Source organism: Fundulus heteroclitus, chromosome 24 (assembly GCF_011125445.2).
Source record: "Fundulus heteroclitus isolate FHET01 chromosome 24, MU-UCD_Fhet_4.1, whole genome shotgun sequence".
NCBI lineage: Eukaryota > Metazoa > Chordata > Actinopteri > Cyprinodontiformes > Fundulidae > Fundulus > Fundulus heteroclitus.
In genome coordinates, this window is record NC_046384.1 from 12,481,957 (window position 1) to 12,501,994 (window position 20,038).

A 20,038-nucleotide genomic window follows, 5' to 3' on the forward strand; every position below is an offset into this window, starting at 1 on the left:
TACAAATTGTCTAGTTTTTATTAATTAGGAGGAGCCGTTTTCACGTTCTCTGCATGTTACATTGTGGTTTTTCTACTTCATGGCGTTGAAAAACATTTTCTTCAGCTTCTCCAGGTCGACGGCCTTCATGATGATGGCCTTGTGGTCCTTCTTCAGCTGCTCCATGTAGTCCAGGACCATCATGCCCCGGGTGTGTTTCCCATCCAGCTCTACTGTCACTGCCACCTGCGGGAGGAATCACCTTTAACCGAGTCTGGATTGGAAACTGGCACCAGTGGCGGTCACGGACGCTCACCTCTTCGCTCTCTGTTATGAACCCATCGTCGATGGCGGCGGCGAGCGCGAAGACGTCACAAGGATTGAAGCCTTTTCCAGCTATGATTTCCTTTTGATACTCGGGTGAGCGAGCTTTCTGTGCACACAGTAAAGCAGAATGGTGTTGCGTGTTTTAAAGGATGTTTAGCAGCTGCGAGCAGAGGCAGATTTTCTCAGCAGTGAGAAAATCACATTACACCAAACTTACTTTCATGGAAAGGCTTGATATCTTTTTGATGAAGGCAGCCTTCTCTGTCTGCAGGGACAGGAGCTCGTCGCAGAAAGACTGAAAGGGAAGTTAAAAGTTGAAAGTATTCAATCCAGATATGATCTCTACACACATTTTGCCCTCCTGGGTTCGTGCTTGAATTGTGTTTTGGCCTAACTTGGGCTGTGGTGATGCAAATGGCCGGCAGGTTGGGTATTTTGATGGGAATAAATATTTATTTGTATTTTTTTTCCTTCCAGTCACTCAAATACTTGTCAAACTAAATTTTTTAACATTCTTTATACCATTGAATCTAATTCAAATTGCTTTTTTGAAGAGGCTAATGCAGCAATTTGACTTATACTTTTTATTTATTCCTCATTCCTTGGTGATTTTTCTTCAGGGGTGTACTTTTTAAAATAGTTTTTCCACTAGGTGGAGACATTTTTGCAGATACTGTACATCTACTGATTTGCCAAGGCTCAAATAATAACCTCTCACCCATAATGAATAAGTCTGTGGAAAAAATAATTAATAGTTGGTTAAAACCACTTATCAGAAAAAAAAAATCACATTTCTAGTGCAAACTTCTTAGCACAACACTTTTTAGGGACAGGAACACATTAGCTTTTTGTGTTCGTTCTAAAGTGGGGCTTGAGTCAGGATTTATGAAGTTAAAAATGAAGAAAATTCTTCTTATGTATAGTTAGTAATTAAGTTACGTTTTATGCTCAAATGTCATAAAAATGTCAAAACTCAAAGATTAATTGTGTATTATTTCCTCAACAGCTCAGGAAATAATCTACATTGATTATATGGTAAACGTGACAACAAATTTTTTTTTTGATTGTGTGATTTGATGTGGTGACATGTTTCTCTAAGTCTGCATCTGATTGGCTGAATGGAGCTTGTTGACGACTCCTTCACCGGATGTTTCCTTCCTGTGAGAAAGTGATGTTTCGTTGTGGTTACAAAAGTGTGAATTCCTCCCTTTTCTCAAACTCCTTTCTTAATGACAATTGTTTCAACTCAGATTTATAGGACCTTTCTTTAAACGCCTGAGAAGAAAAGAAATTTAAAAATAAAACTTAAACAATTCAGGAATACTTTGGAGACAATTAGCTTATGTGGGGTATGTAGCAAAAAGCTAGAATTAGTGTTGTTAAAAAAGGGTAATATATTCCCTAATGGTGTCATTTGGTTGATCAGCGAGGCCCACATGCCTTGGTTCTGTTTGTGTTTCGGGTCTCACCCATGGGAGGCTGCTCCTGCAGCTGAACTCCCAGGTGGCGATGTAGGTGGGACAGGTGTAGCGGTCCAACACGATGTAAGCCGCTTCAGGGTCAGCCACAAAGTTGAACTCTCCGCACATTGTGGTGTTCCCCCGCGCTGTGGAACGCACATACAGCAGGTGGGTAAACCTCACATATACGCTGCAAATTATCAGGATGCAATAAAAAAAAAAAACAGATTTTTGAAGGAAAAAAAAAGAAAAAAGATTCAGCCCACAGTCAGTGTTTCCTCCCATGATGTAGAGCGCCTTCAGTTTTTTTGGGAAGGAAGGGTCCAGCTGCACAGCGACGGCAAGGTTAGTCAGGGGTCCGGTGGCCACAAGGATCACCTGCAGGCAGCAATATTAGAACAACGCACTTAATGCATTATAGAGATGTTTTTATGAGAGTTCCTAATAAGCTGTTGAGTTTGAGGCATTATGTCGTAATGAGGCGATCTAGGATGCCTTTTTTTATTCGTATTACAGCGGCAGAAGTGAGCTTCGGTTTGCCAATTTTAAAACAATTTCATGTTAGCTTTGCTGTTAATTCACTGTACCAACAGTAGATCTTCTAGTGTTGCTTCTCACAAAATAGGGATCTCTCTTTTTATGGAAAATCCTCATTTCTTAAAATCTTTTTAGCAGTGAAAAACATTTCTTAAGTATCATTCTGTAAGAAATGACGGGTGCATCTCATTAACTCACAATATCACACAAAAGCCATCCATTTCAGCACTTTAGGTTTTATACAAAAAGAGGGATATATATTAAGAGTTTATGTGTCTTACTTTTGATGATAAGGGCAGATAATTAAAATGAAAATCCAAACTGAAATATTACAAAAAACTAGGTTGAATAGGCTTTGCTTCATAATCCTCTCAAGGCTGCAGTTATCCCAGTTGCTTTTGCACATTTTTTCTACCATACATTTTCCTTCCACTCAACTTTCCTTAATGCTTTGAACAGCACTTTTTGAACAGCCAGCTTCTTTAGCAGTAATCTTGTGTGTCTTATCTGCCTTGTGGAGGGTGGCAATGATGAACAATATTGTTGAGTCAGCACTTCTACCTATGACTGTGTAGATTAAAATACATAGTTATCACTATCCATTTCTGCACTGAAAATACATTTTTCTATTGGTGATATTTAAGAGCCTGGATCTTTGAGAAGATGGATTTGGGGTTTTCAGTAGTTGTAAGCCTTAATCATTAAAACTAATATAAATATTTGCTCAAAACATAAAGAAACATAAATAAATCAAACAGAAAAGTTAAATTTGATAAACAAAATTACTGAATTAAAATAAATTTTCAATGAAATTCTGCATATTGAGATTGGTACCTTTATACATGTTTTGAAGGCTGATAATGTACATATTTTCAAATTATCTGCGGTGACTTAGTTTCAACATAACGATGATTGTGTTGGATGGAGTGGCATACATTTTAGTTTATGGTCCAAGAAAAATATAACAAAGATAAATTACTGAAATTATTGACACCCAGTGCTTAAATCTTGTCTTTCAAAAGGAAACATTTAGTATTTTTATCTCATTTATTCCTTTATAGAGAGCATATATTTGTGTGACTGTGTCTGTCTTTCCCACCTCTCCCTGGTTTTCCCTTGCGATTTTAATCATCGCCTGTGCGGCTTTCTTCTTCTGCAGCAGCTCCACCCCGGGACTATCTGGATCTGGGACGTCCCCCAGTCCGTCTTTCCCGTGATAATCCGACGCGTGCTGTTTGCTGGCCAGCAGAGGCCTGGAGAAACCCTTATAAACTGGAATCTGTTGGACAGAGTGCGTATTAGCAGAAACGTCCGCCAATGTGAACAAACCACATCCAACAAATGTCCTGTGCCGACTCACGTCCAGCCTGTTGCAGACTTTCAGGACACGCAGGGTGTTCTTGAGGACGTTGTCCAAAGGAGTGTTGCCATGGCAGCAGGTGATCCCCAGAATCTCCACATCTGGAGCAGCTAGGGCAATCATGATGGACTGAGCATCATCGACTCCGGTGTCAACGTCGAGGATCAGCTTCTTCATCCTACAGCGAACCAAACTAAAGCACTGAAAACAATCCTCCCTTTGTGGGAGACAGCCAGGTTGGTTTTCACGTTTATTGCTTTACTACCTTCCAAATTATGATATCTGACTTTGAGAATCTCTCCTGTGCATTTTTCTTGGTCAAAATTTGACATTTTTTACTTCTGAGGTAAACAAATTAAGTGTAAATATGTTTATATCCAATTATATCCAATAAATTAGAATACTACTGAAAAGTTCATTAACTTCAGTAACTCCTCAATGGAAACACAGATTGATGATTGATGTTTTAAAGCCTTTCTTTCTGTTAATTAGGACCCCCCCCCTCCCCCAGCAAATAAAAGCACACCATTTACGATTAGAATATTGCATCAGACCAATAAAAAAGCTATTTTTTTCATGTAGAAATGAGAGATTAATAAAAAGCATGTTTAATACCAGTTTAAAGGTTTTTGCTCTTTTCAAAAAGTACTGACAAACAAGCCTCCTAGAAATACATATTCTAATTATCGATCGATCTAAAGATATTCTATTTCACTGGCTTGGCTGCAGAGATATTAATGCCCAAATTTGATGGACTTAAACAAAAGGGGTGCATAATACTGACTGAGAGAAATGTGAAGTATGCATACGCATTTATACATAAAGAGAAGAAAAGGGGAGGTTGTGAGTTGGAAAAAAATGAATTATGCTTATTTAGTTTCACAGTTGTGTAGCTGCCTGAGTATTCAGGCTGTAAGGGTATTGTGTTCATCAGAGAGAAAACCTGGTGGAAAAAAACTGAAGAAGTGTCTCTTTAGCGCCTACCTTAAGGTACAGTATGAGACACATTTAGTCATTTTTAAGTGTACTGTGTTATGGAGACAAGAAGACTAGCTAAAACCTTAATCAGCAACAAATCCAAGTTTTATATGGAATCTTGTGGTAAAAGGAAATTTAAATTAGAAATTTAAAAAGTTGACGTTTTATTTAATTTGAATTGTATTTAAATTTCAATGTAGATCAAATTATTACAAGACTCATCAAAGACGGCGATGTATTTGGTTTATTCCATGGCGCTTCCCGTTACTTCTTCTGCTGCATCATATCTTGGCCTACAGCACCACCTTGTGGTGGGTAAAGTAACCGCAGTGCGTAGACTCACAGCTGTAAGCAATCAGTCCTCCATGGTGACGCAGAATGCCCGGAAACACTGTTTTTTTTTTATTTATTCTTTCTAAATCCGTCTTGGCAGACATTTTTAAATACAAATATCGCACCCAAAATCTATAAAAACGAGAATATGTTGCTGCATTTAGAACATGCTAACTTATGCTACCCGAGAAGCTAAACGCTGGTGGAGATAATATATGACAGACATAAAGAAGAAAAGCCAAATGTTTCTGGAGATCAAACCAATAGTAAGGAGAACCTGTGATGAAGAGAGATAAAATGTTACCTGTTTTCCCCTGTGTGCCCTAAAAACTCTTTAATTACAAGGCAGACTTCTACCATGAATAGAAACTTGGATGGCAGTGGTAGCGGGTAATGCAGTGGAAGAAAAAGAAAGGTTAGCTGGATAATGTGGAGACCCATGGAAAGATAAAAAGCTTATTTCCTGCACTAGATGCACATCTTTAGCTGGAAAGTTTGCAGCCTGCTCATACCAGAGGAGGCCATGATGCATGCAGGCTAACCTCTAACAACCTTTAGAGGTAACTTCTTGGTTTAAATCCATGTAATGTTATCTTTTTCTTGGATGCTTGGCTTTGTTCTGGAGTTTCAGTAAGAAAAAGGGATTGCTTTTAATTAAGTATTGTTCAATTTGGTTGGAAAACCTAAAAAAAAAAAAATTTCCAAAAACTATGTGTACTGCCGAAAGTATGCAGAAAGAGGCAAAACGGGGCCGACTGAGCAAGCCGCCTAAACTTTCAGATCTTCCTCTTAAAGTTTGCGGGTGTGACCGTCTGTTTAAGGCACCGAGGGAAATTAGTTCATGTTTCTTTCTCAGATCAGGTGTCTAAATGTACGTAAATTAGATTTGTAATAGGGGTTGTAATCGTAGTATAAAACCTTGGATGTTTTCATGTAGATGAACTCAAACATGGCGTTAACTACATGGAGAAGTCAGTAAAATCTAGATAAAGATGAAAATAAATGAAAAGTTAGGATGCAGTATAACTAATCTAGAGCAGCTTGATACGTTCAGAACACCCAGTCCAGTTTCTGGTTCAGCAGTGATTAAATGTGTTGGTACAAAACTCGCTGAACCGGATCACCACTCCCCCCCGCCCAGAGGAAACTATAGACTAGAGGGGATTTTTTTTTTTTACGCTAAACATTGAGGAAAAAATAACTTTAACTTACAAGTAGAGCAGCATAGGTAAGTCCGATCACCTCGCTCCAAACCCCAAAACCCCCATCCACCCCGAGAACTGGTTGCATTGCAACTGGTTTTGGCCTAATAAAACCAACTAAAGGATTATTTGATCCCTTTAAAACACCATTTATATGTTTAGCTGTCACAAAAATAGACAGCATGTCATAAACCTATTAAAATACAACAAACGCATGTAACGGTACATTCAGTACTATTTAAAACATACATTAAAAAAAGCATTTTACTGTCATAAATGACCTCTGCTGTCATTGTATGATGTATTTTAAAATTAAATTATAATCTGAGTAAGCATCTCACCTGGAGAGAGGTAGCACACACAAAGAACGAGGAATGGCTTTTAGCAGCTGCTGAGGCTCTCTCTTATAGAGAACAGCCCAACCCTGAGGACACGAACCCAGATGCTACACGGGGACAAACTGTCTTCATTTAGTCGGGTTGGGTTACGAGACTTATGAAATGCACCACTAATAAATATCCATCCTGACCCGATGTGTTTTACAAAGAGAATGTGACCTGTTTTTTCAGTTCTGTCATTGTGAGTAGCTGTGAAATGTCACATTTGTAGCTGCATTCAACAACGTGGACTTTTATTCTTGATTATTGCTACAAGTTTGTGGATTCAAGGAACAAGGAACACAATTCATAATCACTATGTTGCAATAACACCGACTTTACCTGAAGTGGGATCTGCAGCACAGGGCTGCGAAAAAAGTAAATGGTAAATGTTTTTAACTCTTTGTCACACCTAAACGTTTCAGCTCATCCAAACAATTTTAAAACCAGACAAAGACAACCCGATGAAACAGTAAAGGTGGCAGATCCAAAGGATTTCATATATTAGGGGTGGAAAAGTAAGTGCCCCCTAAACCCAAAAACTGCCATCAAGCATTTTGATAATATCAATGTAAAGGAAATATGGTCCACTCCTCTTTGCAGAATCATCTTCATTTAGTCACATTGAGAGGTTTTCATCATGGGCGGCCTATTTAAAGTCCCGCCACAGCGTTCCAGACATATTTAAGCCTGGGCTTTGGCTAGGCTGCTACAGAACTTTCATTTTGCATCCTGGTGCACCTGTGTTTGAACCTAAGGTCACTAACTGAAGTCTGGTTATTCTCCGTCAGGATAAAGGATCTGGACTCCATCAGTCATCCGACTCCTGAAGCAGCAAAGCAACCCCAGACCATCATCCTACCACCACCGTGCATTAAAAGGAGGTATGATTTACTTTTACTAAAATTCTGTTATTTTCACACCAGATATAACGGGACACAGGCTTTCAAGAAAAAAACCCATTCAGGTCCCATCAGTCCACAGTGTAGTCCTCCCAAAGAATTGTGGATAAATGTTTTGTTTTTTTTGCCAAATTCAATTCAGCCCAATTTAATTTTCTTTATATATCGCCTATTCACAACACGTCATCTCAAGTCACTTTACACAGTCAAATTCAATCAAATCAGATTGTTACACCTAAGAGCTACGGTAAGAGGCTCTATAGCTAGAATAAAAAGTGATGGACTCACTGGATATTTTGTTCCTCTGTGAAGAGGAAAATACTCAGATGTGTTAATGTTGGTATAAACTGAGGCAGATGGATCAGTGTAAACAAGCTTGACGAGCTGAAATACGTTAGGGCCAAAACCAAACTTACAAAGTGAGTGAAAAATGTAATCCCACTTGAATCGATCGTTTTACGTCGATATTACGGCTTCTGGGGATGAAGAGTTAGCTTTAGCATAAATGATATTGATCAGTCGTCTCAAGTTAAAGTAAGAATTTCTGCTCTGGACAAACAGTCCGGTCCTCTGAGATGATATGAGGAAGGATTGCTTCAAGCCGGAGTGGAAGCTGAGTTTGTATTTCCTCAGGTTATCCTTTCCTACAGTAAAACGTATTTGCTCTGACAGTGTTAACTGTGAGGGGGGGAAAAAAAAGCATAAAATAGAAGAAACCAGGGAAGCAAATTAGCCTGTAAGGACACACGTCTCCTTCAGGGTATGCCAGTAGAGACGTAGAGACAGAGTCTTTATTTAATGTAGAAAATCCCAGAGGTTCAGGTTTGGTAAAATAGATCAGTAGGTTTCTTGTAGTTATTCAAATAAATCTGAATTTTCCCATAAAAATCGTTTTTGCATCTTTGTTGGTAAGAAAGAGAAACCCAAAACAGTCTGCGTTCATGTATGGCTGACATAATGTCCCAGTAGTGCGTTAATAAACAACCTTGACAGTGTTCTGCTTTGCACAACCTGTTGAAACCCGTCCCTACGAGCTGCAGCCTGCAAACGTAGGACGATGTATGTCTGCAAACAAAGTGTGCTTATATGTTAGCACTTTATTATAATGTTTTTGACACAATGGCCTTCTTCAGACTAACGGCAGACATAGAGTCACCATTTTTACGTACTCTTTTATTCACCATCAGCACTTGTTCCTCAAACTCACATAAAGCCTCCCAGGCTTGAAGGTCTGCAGTCGGAAGCATTCCTGTCTAATTAACGTTGACTTACCGCTCCATTAACTGTCCTGGTAGATAATGTGCAGATCGTTTCTATCCACACGTACCCGGGCAGCAATCACATGGAGCAGTCTATTGTTTTTAGACACCTGTAAACCAGGTGGTTTAAAGATGTAAAAACTTACCTTTATCATCAGAAACACCTCCCACCCGCTTCATGCTCTGGACATTTTATACAGAAGCACTTTCAGGGCGCTGCAGGAACTCATTGCTCTTCAGCAAACAATAATATCTGGATATTCCTCTCTCACATTTATTCAACTCTCTATGTAATTATATTGTGTACTGTGCGTAGATAAATGACAAATCTCTGATCTCTCTATACTAGTGCACACTAGTGTTTTTTTTATCTATTTTGTTTTAAATTCTTCTATTGACACTGTCATAGCGCAATAATTTCGTTTAAGTGGATTAACAAAGTACCTACTAAATGGCACAGTGGTGCAGATGGAAGGACTGTTGCTCAGCAGTAAGATGATTCTGGGTTTGAATCTGATCTGCGGTCTTTATGCATGGATTTTGCATTTTCTCCCCGTAAATGCGTGGGTTTTCTTCAGCTTCCCCCCACAGTTAAAAAAAACAAAACATTTTCTACATAGCTCTTAAATGCACTTAAACTAGTTTCCAGATGTGTCAGTTGGAGATCATGCTACTAAATACAATTAAGGCTTCGTATAAATCTTTATTAGGTAATAAAATGGGTGTGGCTGGCCTTTTTAAATGCTTTTCTTGAATACTGTTACTTTTTTACACTGACATTGGCTGCATGTATTCTTACAAAGTGCGCCTTCAAGTCAAATATTCAAGCTTAGCTGACAGAAAGGGGTCAATATAGATATTTTTATTATTCAAAGTATTTACAAAATGCTCACACTCAGAACTATTCCCGCAGGGGAATAATTGCTGTGATGCGTCAATATTACAGAAATATTTTGCTTCCAGATGATTCGAACAGGAGCTGCTCGTTATCACAGTGTTTAACGTTGAAAATCAAGAATAAGCAGTAAAAAAACAAAACAAAAACAAAAACAAACTGCTTCTACATAGTTTCACATTTCCTTAAAGGTTTTTCAGTTTAACTTTACAAGCATCTGTCTGTGTTTACAAAGCGGAAACAGAACAGCCTCCACATGTTCTAAAAGGAAGAGGGATTCTCTCTTATACGCCGGCTTCGTCTGCGCCTGCATCCTGTGAGCTGGGTTTGGGCTTGGCCAGGTTGGCCCGGACCCGAGCCTGGTCCACGGCGTCCAGCAGGTTTTTGGAGTCGAGCGCTAGCGTGTGAGCGGCTGCTAGCATCTGCTTCTGGCACTCCTCCTTCAGCGACGTTACAGAGTTCTGCTGGGCGAGCCGCATCTTGTTGATCAGCTCGCCGAGGTCCTTGTTCAGCAGTTTCTTTGTGCCCTCGATCTGAGGTGGCCGGGAAAGTCAAGAAGTTACGTTAAGCCGTCTGAGACGATAATTGCTGATGGTTTATGGAGTATTGTGTGTGGTGCATGTTCGGACATTATTTTACACGTGAAACACTGAAACCTTTTGAACAAGTCGGGTAACTATACATGATGCCTTTAAGCAGAGCATGCATGTTGTGGAGGTGTACTCAAAAGGATATACCTAGTTTCAAAACTCATTTATAAAAAAAATCTTCAATTTTTAAGTGAAAAACAAATTTATTTAAGGAAGAAAATGTAAAAAGCTCCAATGACCTTGTTGCATAAGTTAATTTTGGGGCTACTAGGATGGATGTGAAGGTGAGAAGGAAACTGGTCCGATAGGCTGCTAGGATGTTTCTTCAAGCTCTGACTTTTTTTTGTCTTGCAAGAAAAACATCCTTGTTGACTGCACAAAAACAAAAGAACACCACACCTGAAGTGAAATATGGTGGTGGTAGCATCATGATATGGGGTTCATTCTCTTTACATGGAAGTGAGGTGAATTTCTGAAGGGGGATGATATTGTGAACAGTTTTAATCACGGGCCGGTTCTGATCCAAAACCTGGACGTGGCTGGAAGGTAATGATGGGTTTTTGTTTTTCCCAGCATCACTGTGGGTCCAAGCGTGCATCAAAAAGAACAAAAGAATGACTTCCTCAGCAGAAAATTAAAGCTCTGCAGGCCTCGCTAGAAGTCAGTCTGACGGGACTGTGGACAAGAGAGGTTCTCACAATCTCAGCGATTTGGGGAACCTTTGCAGTATAGAGAGGGCTTATTTAGCCAAGTCAATATACGGGATCCTAATAGACTCCCACCAAAGACGACTCAACAGTAGAGAGGAAATCAGGGGCGGTTCTAGAAGGGGGGCCAACAGGGGCCAGTGCCCCTACAGAAATGGTCCTGGCTCCTGTTATGGCCCCTGTACTAAAGGCATAACATTAAATTAATTTCTTATGATTATATGCACTGGCGGAGAAACCATAACTGATTGGTCACTTATATTATTTAATAGTTTATTTAATTTTTTTTTACCTTTACAGTTTTAGTCTAACAAGGGTTTAAAAATTAAGACGTGTCACGTTTAGCTTCAGCCGTGTTGAGCTGGGATCACAGTTTTAGTCTTCTAGATCAGGGGTCTGAAAACCGCAGTTCCAGAGCCACTAGTGACTCACTTAATGTTATTAGACAATTAAAAATTTCCCAGTTTCATTGTTTAATTATATTGTTCTGTGCCCTTATGATAAAATACTGGCTCCACTTTGGCCCCCCTGGTAAATTTGGTCTTGAACCGCCGCTGGCGGAAATTATCAATTAAAAAAAAAGCAAATTATTATTCCAGCACATTTTTCTAGTTTAAAAGTGGAATGGTACACAATGGAAATCACCTTATTTGGGAAGAGGTTTAAAGTGCTTTATCATGGCATTTTATTTGTGCAAATGTTCTAGAACCATCAGAAAGATGAACTCTTTACCCTTTAATGGAGTTTTTAAAGTTAATTTCACTGAAATTTAGAGGACAAATGTTTATTAAAGGAAAAACAAGATCAAAAAGGAAGTCAATTTGACAGAAAATCTGTGGCGTATCCTGGAGGTCTCGCCATCTGAGTGATCTGGGGAACCTTTGCAGGATAGAGAGAGCAGATTTATCCAAGTCAAGATACGGGATCCTAATAAACTCCCAACAAAAACGACTCAACGCTAAACCTGAACCAAAATGATCATTTTAAGGGTGTGCAGTCTTATGCAACAAAGTTAAATGATTCAATTAATTTGATTTCAGCAGATTTCTTTGGTTAAAAAATGTAATGGTACGTATCAGAAATCATATTATATGGAAAGGGTTTCATGAAAGATGAAATCTTTACCCCTTAATTCAGTTTTGTTCCGTTCACTTTCACTGAAATGAAGAGGAATAGTTGATCAGCAAGGAAAACTATGTTTTAAATGTTAAAGAAAAAAACCACACAAACTAACAAGAGTCAGCAATGAATTAGTTCTTGCTTCCACTGAAGGGAAGGACGTTTTTGCATTGCACAACGTGGATGGATTAAGTCAAATGGAGGAATGCCTCCACTAGCTGCTGTGGGAGTGGGCAGGAAAGCCTCTGTAGATGAAAGGTCAGAACAAAGAGGTATTGCTGCACAGGGGTGTGAAAACATGTGGGCCTTTAACATCTAGCGCTTACCTCTGTGGTGACTGAGCTATGCAGAGACGGCAGGATGTCGTCAACGCGTTGAATCAGGCTGCGCAGAGTGATCCCTACCGCCTGCAGGCAGCAAAGGGAGGACAGGTGGGGAAAAGGTGAAGAAGAGGATAAGATGGTTCATAACAGCGCCCTCTTCTGATCTTTAGGCCAACATGGAGTCACCTAGACTTAGAGAAGGGCGTACCTTGACAGCGGTGGGATACTCTGAGGCGGGCAGCGAGTTGACGTCGTTCTTCAGCTGCACCACCTGCTTCACCATGGCCATGACGGCGGTGTAGACCTCATCCCCGGACCGGTCCAGCTCCGCCGTGGCCCGAGGCTGCGGCAGCAAAAACACGGGGCCTTGTTTTTTTTTTTTTTTTTACCGTGACTGCAGAAAGACCTTTCACTTCCTGAATCATTTAATCTGTGAAAATGACTTAATGTTCAGATTATCTCAGCTAACATGAGGATGAGGTTTTTACCTGGGAGATTGATGGAGGCATCGGGGGTTTCTCTGGGGGACCTGGCACACAAAAATAAAACAAATATTACATTCGGTTACATTCTTTAAAAGGCTATCTAGATGCTACGTTATAGCTTTTTAATTTGGTGGTGTTACTTCATGTCATTGCACTTGGTCCAAAATGTGCTAAAGTATTCATAGCTCCTGAACTTAATGACATTTATATCACTTTGAAACTGCAAGTTTTCATGCGATGGGGTAGAAAATGGAGCAAAGCTGTAAAGTAGACAGAAAATATTTAATGGGTTTCAACATTTTTTACAAAGAAAGATCTGAAAAGTGCGTCGTGCATTTGGATCAGGCCCCCCAGAGAGGATAATGGTGGGGATGATATATTCCTCCACACATTCTGTTTTGTTCAAAAAGTTTTTGTTTAAAAAAGTTTTGTTCTTGTGTTTTCACCTCACCAGAGCACCATGACTTCTTATGGCTCCTTTTATTAAAATAGCTTTGGTCTTCCCTAGAGGCCTTTTTTGTCGAAATAATAGGTGCCATGTTGTCAGGTTAGACGGATTATGGACCTAACTCTGCTTTAAACCTCTCCAAAAAAAAGGTTCTCAGCTGCCTTTATGCTAAGGTTAAATTATACACAGTAATGTTACTGTATTTACATATGAGGGAACTTCTAAAGGCAATTGGGTGCATGGATTTTATTTAGTTGCATCATAGTAACGGGGATGAATATAAATTTCCTTCCTCTTTGCAGTAATGATCTAATTTGTTTGTCCATCACATAAAATCCCATTGCAATGACATTCTCTGATGTCCTGTTGCTGTAATGAGTAATACTGGATCTATATAGTAAAAATACATTAGTTGATTAATTGAAAATCAACACATTAAATAAATACCTTCTAATAAAAGTTAATTTAGTGACTTAATGTAGGTTAATTAAATGAGCTTGTTTATGGTGAAATTTAAAAACTGGTGTTTTAGGATTTAAATCAGAGAAATAAGAGAAAGTAGACATGTTCTTTAAATGAATATTCATATGAATATTTGTAAAAAATTAAAAGTAATTGTCCTTTATTACATGCTTTTTATCTATTAGATTCAAAGGGTGTTATGTCTTACGTGTTGTTTCTTATATCTTTCTATTTTCATCTTAAACAAATGCAGCTACATTCTAAGCATGGATTAAAAAAAAACATTTATTTGGAGAAAAATTTGCTGAAAATCTAAAACTTTCTTTAGTCCTGCTGATGGGATTAGACAAGCTACCAAATAAAACTGATGACCTGGACTCACCATTTCCTGGCCCTTTTTCAGGAAGCTGTAAAAAAAAAAAAATAGCAAATTAGAGAAGCAGGAAATTAAAGCGCTTATATCGTTCAAAATCAACTTTTTTTATTTTAGCTTTTAACAACGTTATGATGCTATTCCAGCATGAAAATCATGTCCAAAGTGGTGTTTTGCTTGGTCCATGCATGTCTGAGTAATCCTTATGAACTATGCCTAAGCAGCAGCCCCTCCCTGTCCTGGAAAGTGATCGGCCATGACCGGCTCCACGTACAGCAGTCATTACCCCCCCCCCCCCCCCCCCCCTCCCTCCAGGAAGTACCTACCTGCCCAGCAAACAACAGGCCCAACAAGCGATGAGGCGAGGCAGAGCGCGATTTTTTCTGCTCAAAGTTGAGACGAAGTGGCTCTTTTAGCACCTAGTCTGCACAGCGACGGCTCTTTTTGATACCATGCTGCAGCGACTGGAGGGCGACCCCACATGGGGAGATGTGGCGAAAAACAGCACCAGAGAACAACTAATATTTTGTACCAAATGAATACTCCACAGTGCCAAAAGCAATATGTCGTCATATATATGCCCATTGTTGACTTTAGAAGGCTTACAAAAGCATGATATAGGACCTTTAAAGGATTTTGGGACATTTCTGCACTTTTTAACACAAAGTTTTAGTGCATTTAGTTGTAGTTCTTGGTGCACGGCCTGAGGCAAACCCTCCTTCCTCTGCATGAGGGTGACTCCTACTTCTGAATTTGACATTTCTACAGTAATGCAACAGTTGGATCAATGGGAAACATGCAGAGCCAGTAAGAGGCATACATCCACTCAAACTATACGCTCAAATATGGTAGAGAAGGTGAGAAAATGTACCTTGGTTTGTGAATCTTGCCTCACAACAGGGTCCTGTTATTGAAAGACAAAAATACAGGAACCAACATGAGGAAGGTTCAGTGAAGGCATCTGTGGTCGTCAGTGTCCCTGCTGTAGCGCCTCGGCATCAGCCTCACACCTGGCATGGAGGCGTGCGTGTTTTTGTTGCGAGTGAGGGACGGCTCTCACCAGTTGTCTCTCCTCCTGCTCCAGCCACTGCTTGTCCATCAGCATCTCTCGCCTCTGTCTCTGTAAAGTGTCCTCCACTCTCTCCTTCTCCCACAAAGTCCTGGCGTCTTTCTCTGGAACCTAAACACAAATGAAATTAAACCGTGTTTTTTTTTGGCGAGCGTATTTTAGACCCACAGCGTTTGTTCAAACTTCACAACATTTTCCACGTCCTTGAACTTGTTCTAATAAAACTCATTTGCATATTTACACATTTTATTTTTTTGATCTTCTGTTTTAGCGAAGGTGTTTAACATACTTTTTGCTTCCCCATGCGACAGATGTGCAGAAACCCTTTAGAAAAGTTTGTCCTTTAATAAAGTAAATGTATTTCATTGGGGGGGGGGGGGGGGGGGGGTCACTGGCAAATTATTGACATTCTCATCCTCAAAATATGTATTTTAGTTTAAAAAAGTAGTCAGGAGAGGAACTTTGCACAAGTAAGACTTGTCTATATGTTACCCTGAAGGATAAACATGATTTAAGTGCCACTTAAAAAGGGGAAAGACGAGAACAATTTAATTCAGTGAGGCTCATGTATGTTGCTCCTCATACTTTTTTCTTTCCAGACATGATGAATGTGAACATGAGGTGATTGCTGAACTGTACTGGGACCTTTAACTGGAACCGTGGGTTTTCATTAGACGGTCATCTGGCTGCTTGTGAATGGAAACATTACAGCTTGGGTGGTAAGTTCACCTCCGACCCATCTGCACCAAAAACTCTCCCCTGGTTCCCTCTGTGTGGGACTGTAAATGTTTTGATCACGATGGGTTTGTGTTACCTCTGCTCATATCAATGTACAGGGAGGTGGTGGCCTCAGATTTAGAGGAGACCAGGGCTGGGAGCAGAAGGGAGGCAGGCTGCGACCCAGCCAGGGGTGTGATTACTTCACCTCTGCCCTGGTTCTGAATAAAATGCTGGAACTTGATGGGATCACCGTTTCCTTTTATATAACAAGTAACTGGGTGATCATCCATCCATCCATCCATTTTCACCTTCCCCATCAGTTTGCTTGCTGGGTAACTTTGAGGAAAGCCCTCTGGAAATAAAAAATAGTTTACATGGCTTTCACCGCATTATGTATCGCAAAGAAAACTATCCTCATGAATTGGAAAAGTAAGGAAAATCTCAGTATCAATCAGTATAGAGATCTTTTGTTGGATCATATTAATCCACATCTGATCGATCTATTTGGCTCTCCTTTGATCAGCACCATAGGGACTATGGTCATTTTATGACCCGCTTACTCCCTCATGGGGTTGCTGGGGGATCAGTTATCATTATTTCCCATAACAACTCTCAAATCTTATTTTTTCCCCCCTGAAATCCAATCATTATTAATTATTTTGCGTGGTCGTTCACACTGCTAATTAAATGCGATCACCATCAGGCTTCAGTACGAACGGTTCGCAACCCCAAAGCGATCCGCGTGCGCGGCCGGAAGAGACGGGGTACTTTCGCGTAGTAGTAGCGTTCAATAAAACTTAGTTTAAAAAATAAAGTAACAGTAGATACACGCGTCTCTGTGTTATTATGAAATTGTTGAGCTATGAGAAAAGGCCTTTTGGGGAGACATGACTGCTACTGCCGTAGAGAAGTCTGTGTGGATGTGCAGTGAGATAAAAGTCGTATGAAATGTGACATGACAGCTCAGACCGCAGGCAAAAACAAAACTATCAGATTATCTATCCGATTTAGTACCTTATATGGAAGGGGCACAAATCAGACTTCTTTTTTTTTTTTTTTTTTTGGTGAAAAGATCAGAATAGGCCGTGAAGAAGTCAGATCTGGGTCATATTTGCCTGATGTGTGAACGCAGCCTAAATATTTAGCTTTTTTTAGGAAACAAATATTCAAGGTGCGTCTATAATGAAACAGACCCTATTGCTCATTGTTGTGTATGGTGGAGGGTCTATGATGCTGTGGGCCTGTTTCTCTTATAATGTAATCATGGAGTTTCTGAAGCACCGTGACATTTTAAATAAGATCCAAAAACATCTGCCTGACGCCAACTACAGCATTTTATTTTCATGCTGCATCAATGGAAGACTTTATGCACATCTTTACTCAGGGTGTCAATAAGTGTGGAGGGCAGCACACAATGGGATGTGCATCTTTTAAACAGATGTTTGCTCGTGTGTGTTTGGTTACCTTTTTGCGTGAGAGGGTGTTAATCCTGGATGGCTGATGGTGGAGAAACGGAGAAAGAACGTTTCATTTTGCACAAATTAAATACGAACAGAAAGAGAAAAGAGAACTAACACAAGAACTGGCTGCAAAAATATCCTTAGATGGAATGTATGATTTAGTAACAAAAAAACAAGAACCACCTCCTCGGCACCGCATGCCTGCGGTGCCGAGGAGGCATTTCACACCCACATGAATTCATGGTGACAGTGCATGACTGTGGTACCTTCGGTGGAGGCTCGGCGCGGCTGGGGTTTATGGCGGATGAGAAGGAGAGGGACCTAACTTTTCTTACGTCGGTCTCCTGCTCCAGCTCCATCTTGTGGATCTCACTGTCGAACAGCAAACTTGTGAAAATCTTCTCTCGGACAAATAATCAAGAAGTCAAAACCAGACATCAGGAGGGTTTGCACCTGAAGGAGCGGACGAGCTCTCCGAAGGTGGGGCGGCTGTGCGGCTCGTAGGCCCAGCAGCGGGTGAGCAGGCCGTAGATGGTCGGCGGGCACGTCTGCGGTTTCTGGAGCCGGACCCCTGACTCCAGCTGGTTGATCACCTGCCCGTTTTCCAGCCAGAAGAACGGCTGCTGGGCCATGGAGAAGATCTCCCACACGCACACCCCTGGTTGAAGACACAACCGTGGATGACTTATAAGAAATTCTGGCTTTAAATATCTGTATTCTGGTATTTAGGAGGTGTTTACGTCAGGTAAAGATGACGAGCCGTGCAAGGGGCACATGACAAATTAGACTGTGCCTCTATCATTTAAAAAAACACAATGCAGAAGATGGCTTTAAATATTCAAGGAGAATTCATTTTAAAAATGCACCAATGATATAATCAGCTTGTATGACTTTGTCACTGCAGGGAAGTGCTGTTGCTTTTCTGCAAGTTCTTAAGTTCCTGCTTGAGGTCTTGACTTTGGTTGGACTATCGCAGCACAGATATAAATAGAGTAGAATGACTGCTGTACCTCTTTAGGTAAAACCTCAGTTTTCATAGAAACTGCTTTACATTTGACCCCAGAGGTCTGTAATTTGGCGTGTTAAAAACGACCAATGGTTCACACCCTGTGGCTGTTAAAAAAAAATAAAAAAAATAAATAAAAAAGCACCGCCCCTTCACCACCACGCCTGCCGTTTGGCACCAAGCTTCGGTCTAAACGAGCGATAAGCTGTGCAGCATCACCGAACATAAACACGTCATGGTGTGTGAGGGTTTAGCAAGACCAAAGGTATCGGCAGCCGCACGATGGAGGTTAAGGGTTCTTTTTCTGCTAATTAGCATAATTGGATATAAGTGTGGGTTTTGACTAGGCCGTTTTAAGGCCTGAATCTGCTTTGCTCTAACCTATCCTATTGTAGCTCTGGCTGTAGGGTCGACGTATAGCTGTAAGGGAACATCTGCGCCAGTCTTAAATCTTTTGCAGTCTCTAACAGATTTTTCTTCAAGGGTTGCCCCTTATTTGCCCCCCCCCCCAATCTTCCTATCCACTCTTTTAGATTTCAAATGACATGTGGAGCTGTGTTTTCTGAGATTATGTTAGTGTGTAAGAGAATAAGAGGTTCAGTCTAGATGTATGCCACTTTTCCAGTTTTGAAAATTTGTATCATTTTCTTCCACTTAGCAACTATGCATTATTTCTATATATAATGGTGTAACATTATATATAGAAATAGGGGTTGAATACTTTTTCAAGGAGCTGCGGAATCTTTAACGAGGGCACATTTTCACTTTGCAGAAGTTGAGATGCTCCTTCCATTATTTGCCAAGCTTCTGTCCATTATGATTAGCACATAAATTAGAGTATAATGTATGAATTAAAGATGGAGTTTCTAAAACACAAACCAGAGGTTTGATCATAAAAAAGCAAATAGAAATACTTTATATAAACCCTTAGATGTTATGGGATATTAGATCTAATTCCACAGTTGTGGATGATTTTAGAGCAAAAAGCAGGTGAGCATGTCCTGTTGTTGCCCTTCATGACTTTTATTAAGTAGCTTGAAGGGACTTTTTTATGACTAAACAAGTTGTGGTGAAAAAACAAAGGACCGAGAGTCCTTTGTGTAAAGTGTTTAAAGCTAATGTACTGTTTTGTAGTTAAAGGGGGGATGTTTTCCAGTTCCTCCTTTTCACATTGAAATCATTAAATTGTGGTCTACATAAAGTGGAACTGCAATGGTTTGATGTGAATTCCTCATTAATTCATTTTCATTTTTACCCCTGTCATTAAGATTGTCTGAGACCAACTCGTTTGTTGTCTTGTCTCTTTACATCTGAAGGAAGCCCTTCACACCTTTCGCCCCCCTCCAGGTCGCAGAGCGTTCCCTTCCACCCCGCTCGGCTATTTTTATAGTATGCTGGGGGTCGGTATGATGAACATTTTGACTCATCCACCTGTAGTTTCGGTATCCTTGGACTACAACATCGCTCTGAGAAATAAAAATGTCGGATTAACGAGACTGGTTAGCTGGAAGTCCATGACCTTTTTTTAGCAGCTCCATAGCAAATACTGAGAAGTAACCTTTTAAAAAAAATGTAATAGAAAACTGAATAGCTTGAGAAATATAAGAATATATAGATATCTACGCAGCTCCTGGGGAGACTACATTCAAAGTTTCTGCACTCCTGGA

General features: G+C 40.1%; 2 protein-coding genes and 1 long non-coding RNA gene across 3 annotated transcripts in view; 1 reads left to right on the forward strand and 2 right to left on the reverse strand.

Moving 5' to 3' along the window:
* LOC105921474 (inosine-uridine preferring nucleoside hydrolase) lies at nt 1-6,617 on the reverse strand. Its single transcript, XM_012857202.3, has 8 exons — nt 6,518-6,617; nt 3,664-3,841; nt 3,403-3,582; nt 2,033-2,144; nt 1,776-1,912; nt 524-601; nt 296-412; nt 1-225 (listed from the first exon to the last, which is right to left on the reverse strand). Exons 2-8 carry the CDS (start codon nt 3,838-3,840, stop codon nt 73-75), a joined length of 954 nt encoding a protein of 317 aa, XP_012712656.2. The 5' UTR covers nt 3,841; nt 6,518-6,617; the 3' UTR covers nt 1-72.
* LOC110367472 overlaps nt 5,244-20,038 on the forward strand; it is a 27,161-nt gene continuing 12,366 nt past the window's right edge. Inside the window, exons 1-2 of the long non-coding RNA XR_004928018.1 lie at nt 5,244-5,534; nt 7,369-7,437. This is a non-coding gene — a long non-coding RNA (uncharacterized LOC110367472). The remainder of the gene's footprint in view (nt 5,535-7,368; nt 7,438-20,038) is intronic.
* The window catches only part of LOC105921477 (protein-tyrosine kinase 2-beta), a 29,488-nt gene continuing 19,010 nt past the window's right edge, over nt 9,561-20,038 (reverse strand). Inside the window, exons 21-30 of the mRNA XM_021313440.2 lie at nt 17,819-18,023; nt 17,632-17,737; nt 17,370-17,402; nt 15,177-15,296; nt 14,988-15,020; nt 14,126-14,150; nt 12,837-12,877; nt 12,557-12,691; nt 12,352-12,432; nt 9,561-10,142 (exon numbers count right to left, since the gene is read on the reverse strand). Coding sequence (XP_021169115.2) covers nt 9,894-10,142; nt 12,352-12,432; nt 12,557-12,691; nt 12,837-12,877; nt 14,126-14,150; nt 14,988-15,020; nt 15,177-15,296; nt 17,370-17,402; nt 17,632-17,737; nt 17,819-18,023 — 1,028 coding nt within the window. The 3' untranslated portion in view covers nt 9,561-9,893. The remainder of the gene's footprint in view (nt 10,143-12,351; nt 12,433-12,556; nt 12,692-12,836; nt 12,878-14,125; nt 14,151-14,987; nt 15,021-15,176; nt 15,297-17,369; nt 17,403-17,631; nt 17,738-17,818; nt 18,024-20,038) is intronic.

Excerpts from the sequence above, each read along its gene's own strand:
- LOC105921474 (XM_012857202.3), bottom strand. The coding sequence starts at position 3,840 with ATGAAGAAGCTGATCCTCGACGTTGACACCGGAGTCGATGATGCTCAG. Across the intron at positions 3,583-3,663 it reads AAGTCTGCAACAGGCTGGAC|ATTCCAGTTTATAAGGGTTT; the intron begins GTGAGTCGGCAC and ends TCTGTCCAACAG. Across the intron at positions 2,145-3,402 it reads CAAGGGAAAACCAGGGAGAG|GTGATCCTTGTGGCCACCGG; the intron begins GTGGGAAAGACA and ends TGCTGCCTGCAG.